At 37.4% G+C, this 5,331-nt stretch overlaps 1 protein-coding gene across 1 annotated transcript in view; it reads right to left on the bottom strand.

Moving 5' to 3' along the window:
- Window positions 1-540: 540 nt before the first annotated feature.
- The window catches only part of LOC102306817 (gastrula zinc finger protein XlCGF46.1), a 13,502-nt gene continuing 8,711 nt past the window's right edge, over window positions 541-5,331 (bottom strand). Inside the window, exon 2 of the mRNA XM_005952227.3 lies at window positions 541-5,204. Within this exon, the coding sequence (XP_005952289.1) occupies window positions 3,789-5,195 (1,407 nt within the window). The 5' untranslated portion in view covers window positions 5,196-5,204 and the 3' untranslated portion in view covers window positions 541-3,788. The remainder of the gene's footprint in view (window positions 5,205-5,331) is intronic.

Genomic DNA, 5,331 nt, shown 5'->3' with positions numbered 1-5,331 from the left:
CGGCTACTTTGAATTTGAACAGTACTTGGTCTCCAACTGATGACATATCATGAGTACACGAGAATGCAAGTACGCAGAAGTATGCATATTGAGACAGGCCCCTGATTTGTACGGTCCGACTTTGCACATGCGCAGTAAGGATCGGGGAGTCCTGAGCCGTAACTATCTTTTTATTTTTCGTTTTTTGTCTACCTTATATTGAATATTTCATTATTGCAACCATTTTAAGAGATACTTATTCTTAACATCTTAACAGATACTCTGACCGTAACTATCGTTAAATGCTTTTTGGCATTGATTTTTGGCTTCATTTTTGCACAGTGGGAGGAGGTGCTGCCACGTCGTCCATGTTTTCTACAGTCATTGGTTGAAACGTTTGTAGTGATGAACTATTTTTTAACACAAGCTTCAATGCTTCAGAAAGATTTGTATGGTCATCACTAGATAGCAGTAAGGAAGCTCGGCACAGCCACACTACCTTTTCCTTAAGCCGGCTTGAAAAACAAAACAAAACATAAAGGAACCCGTGGGATACAATAAGTATGATGACTGTGGTTATACTCTTTCTTTCTTTCTTAAGCCTACTTTCTGCTCTGTACATGCGCACTACTTCTTTTTTTTCTTGTTTGATGGGGGTTGGCAACTAACGTTTCTGGTGTATTACCGCCACCAGCTGGAACAGAACAATAAAACATGTTCTACTGATACTTATTCTTATTGAAAACAAAAGTCTCATTTCCCTGTACCATTCCCTTGACCTTTTGTTTAATTACTGATTTCATTTCTTTACTCAGCTCCCCACCCACTTCAAACCAGATGCTGCATAACATTTAAAATGATTTAACATTCATCAATTTATCAATGATAGCTTCATCAATTATTTCCTAAATGTACTTTCCAGGTAAATTTTTAACCCAACCATATACCCAAGGGGGAATAGCTCAAAGGGTAGAGCTCTTGCTTAGCATGTGAGAAGTAGTGGGATTGTAAAAAAATATATTTTAACATTTGCAAGTCATAACTGCAACTGCAGCTTTAGGTTTTCTGAAACTTTTTCCTCATAATAAATGCACTATTCATTTTATCTACAGAAAATTTGAATCTTCTGAATCTTTCTACACCTTCGTTATCATATGTTTCTATCAAGTAGCCATCGAATAACAAGAGCCTGTAGAGACAGGTGGATGTTCACATTGCAGCCAATTTGAGGAGAGTCGCAAGCTCTTTGGCTGATGGTTTGATACTCAAGGTGGGGCTCCTTCCATAAAACGTATGCACAATAAAGTTATTAAAAGTGGGCAAGAACTGACCCTCGTTTTTTGCCACCACATTTGTGTGTTTTTTCCATTTGAAAAATTCGCTCTTTGAGAACCTGTTTATAAACTCATAAAGAGCAATTTTTACAATCCAGTACAGAAGACTGCATATGGATCTAATCTAGCACACCTGAGGAGAGCAGAAGCAAATGTTGTTTAATGGAAAAAGGAATTAAAATGTTGTGTCTGCATGGTAAACAAGAAAACTCCAGAGCTGTGATACTTGCTCTTTCATAGGTGCATTTATTCTTTCATGTGGTACTTTGATTTTCCAAAGGATAAAGAAATGCTAATTTTGGCAAAATTGATATTGTTCTTTTGTGTCATGCACATTGCCCATGAGAGGACCCCTGAGCTTGTACAGTTCTACAGTGACTTGACTGTCAGACACCACTTTCTTCTAAAGGCTGGTATATCATTTGGTACGAGATCTGGAAAACCCACTGTGATATAACTGGTGAGAAATGGTGAAAATAATGTACACTACAATAATGTGTTTTACCACACATGGCACATGACAATACAGTTGCAGGGGATTTGAAATGCACGTGTGGGGTTGTGTGTGGTCCTGTGATAAATGGTATAATTCCACTGTAATTATATGCAATTTCAATTCTTTTTTGAAATTGCATATAATTATATTTATCCACAAATACTTAATGGTAGGTACACTACAACAAAGGGATACCCAAATGTTGATTATGTTCATCTGCATGTAGCGTTTTCAGTGTGAGAATAGATAAAGGGATAGAAAGTCATTTTCTTACAGAGAACAAAGAAATTACTATACTGACATAACTTTTAAGTAATGTATAAGTAAGTTCACAGAAAATAAGAAAGATACATCATATCTTTTATATATCTAAATAATTATAGGATACACTTAATTTTACACATACTTCCCAGTTAAAATGACACAAATTGATGAAATACAATAATATTTGCAATACAACATAAAAATTACAGGTTTCATTTTCTCTTCATGCAGCTAAACCGACTCATCATTTTTAGGACAACAGAGACCATTTAAAACACATTTCACATGGGCAAGTTACAACAGAAACAGCACAGCATTTACTTCACTAATTATCTCATGATGAACAGCCAAGTAAACATCAACAGGCCTTTCAGATTGACCAAGAACGTAGTCTGTGCAGACGTTTTGCTTCTCCTTGTGATCACATGATGGTAATGTTTGGTCTGCAAGTTCACAGATGTTTGCACAGAACAGATAAAGTCAACATTTTTTGCATTATATTAACATGACAACCTTTTCCTCAATTCAATCTTTACTGAACCGCTTGGTTTATTATGTGTACATAGATTTCTAAGTCTTACTGCATCAGTGGCCTCTTAATGACTTTAATTTAGGTTTCTAGTAAAGAGCCATTAGATTTATGAAACAACAATCAGGAGTTTCTGAAAGGACTCTGCTGCTCTTTATTAAACAGTTTGATTAAAAATTAGAACATGTAAGAAAGTAACATGAACAATTCAAAGAAAGTCTTCTTACATGCTGGCTGCCAAAAGGACCCCCTGATGTCCCTCTGTGGGGGGATACTCCCACTAGGTTTATATCTGGGACTCTCCACCATTTGACCTTAGAACTGAAGAAGCTTCTCGGATGAGAGGTGAAACGTCTTCAAGTAACTTAAAGAAGTCCAGACGCTTTTCTTTGCAAGCTCCTTTGACTATGATGACCTGGATGACTGAGAACCTTCACAGACAAAAGGACATGTTCCACCACATGGAGAAACTACATACTACAGCAAGAATAAAGCTACAGCACTTTTTCTAATTGTTAACCCTCCTATCCTTCACTGCAAGCAATTCATGTTAGAATACTTACAGATTTAAGTACTGTTACAATCAATATGTACATCCTACTAAAACATTTTTTATGGCAAAGGTAAAAGTCGCAAGACCTTTTCATTCTGCCTGGTAGCCCCATCTTCATCATCCTTTGCCAAGTGTCCTTTGACCACTGTTACACCTGTCTCCCTCTCATTTACACACATGTATTCTTTCTTGCCTCTGATGACAATTATTAAAGCTGAATTCTGTGAAGCCTGATCTCAAGCTTTCGAAGTTTGACCTAGCATTCAGCAGATTTGTTCAGATCCTCTGTGCTTCTCACTGTCTCCAAAAGGACACACAGTATGGGTTTGCTGATCCTCAATACGTTTGTGTTATGGATAAAAGACTTTCCATACTCCTCATATTTCAGTGGTTTAATAGTTGGTGAGATTGGGATTTTTCTTTTAGATGACAAAACCTAGCAAAAGAATGTCCACACTATGCACAACGACAGTGTTTAACTCCAGCATAGATAAGCTTATGCAAATTTAAGAATCTAATCTGAGTAAAACTTTCTACACTGATGACAAACGCTTTAATTCCAGTATGAATAATCTGATGCTTTTTAAATATATTGACACAAGTAAAAACCTTTCAGCACTGACCATATAAAAACTATTTAACTTCAGTGTGGATTAGCTCATGATGTTTTAAAGTATCTATGCGACCGAAAGCCTTTCCACACTGACCACAGACAAATGGTTTAGTACCAGTGTGAATGAGTTTATGTTTTTTTAAAACCCAAATGTCAGGAAAAGCCTTTCCACAAAGATCACAGACAAATGGTTTAACACCAGTGTGGACGAGCTGATGAGTTTTTAAAACCCTCATGTAAGTAAAAGCCTTTCCACATTGACCACAGACAAATAGTTTAGTGCCATTGTGGACGAGCTGATGTTCTTTCAAGGAACTCCTGTGACTAAAAGAATTCCCACACTGATCACAGTTGAATGGTTTAACTCCAGAGTGGGTGAGCTGATGTCTTTTTAAGGTGCCATTCTGAGCAAAACACTTTCCACACTGTTCACAGCTGAATGCTTTGACTCTAGTGTGGGTGAGCTGATGTTTTTTTAAGTTGCCATTCTGATTAAAACACTTTCCACACTGATCACAGCTGAATGCTTTAAATCCAGTGTGGATGAGCTGATGTTTTTTTAAGCTGCCATCCTGAGTAAAAAACTTTCCACACAGATCACAGCTAAATGCTTTAAATCCAGTGTGGGTGAGCTGATGTTTTTTTAAGCTGCCATTAAGAGTAAAAGCCATTCCACACTGATCACAGCTGAATGGTTTAAATCCAGTGTGGATGAGCTGATGTTGTTTTAAGCTGCCATTATGAGAAAAAGCCTTTCCACACTGATCACAGCTGAATGGTTTAATGCCAGTGTGGGTGAGCTGATGTTGTTTTAAGCTGCTATTACGAGTAAAAGCCATTCCACAATGATCACAGACAAATGACTTAATTCCAGCATGGATGAGTCGATGACTTTTTAAACTCTCCTTACGAGCAAAAGCGTTTCCACACTGATCACAGATAAATGGTTTAGCACCAGTGTGGATGAGGCCATGAGTTTTTAAACTATCCACGTGAGCAAAAGTCTTGCCACACTGATCACAGACAAATGGTTTAGCACCAGTGTGAATGTGTTGATGTTTTTTTAAGGCACACTTATAAGTAAAAGCCTTTTCACAATGATCACAGACAAATCGTTTAATGCCAGTGTGGATGAGTTGATGACGTTTCAAACCCTTCATGTAAGTAAAAGACTTTCCACACTGATCACAGCTGAATGCTTTAACTCCAGTGTGTATGAGCTGATGTTTTTTTAAGCTGTTTTTATGAGTAAAAGACTTTTCACAGTGATCACAGGTAAACCTGTCCCCAGTGTCAGTGCGCCGGCATCTTCTGGGTAGCTTCATAGTAGTAAAAGTCTTTTCCATGGGGATCACAACTGGCCCATCTGTATTAGCTGGTGTTGGGTGGTTTTTGTTGAGGTCATCAATGTGCCGAGGTTTCACCATGCTTTCCCCCTTTTGTATAATGACAAAGAACCAAAACAGTGGTTATGAAACTACAAAACCTACAAAAAGTACAGATTATGATACATTGCGTAATTCAGATCATGCGCATCCCCATGAGTAAAAAAAACAAAAAAAA

Source organism: Haplochromis burtoni, unplaced genomic scaffold (assembly GCF_018398535.1).
Source record: "Haplochromis burtoni strain Fernald_Lab_line unplaced genomic scaffold, NCSU_Asbu1 Contig_1423, whole genome shotgun sequence".
NCBI lineage: Eukaryota > Metazoa > Chordata > Actinopteri > Cichliformes > Cichlidae > Haplochromis > Haplochromis burtoni.
This window is presented reverse-complemented; position numbering and strand designations above follow the sequence as displayed.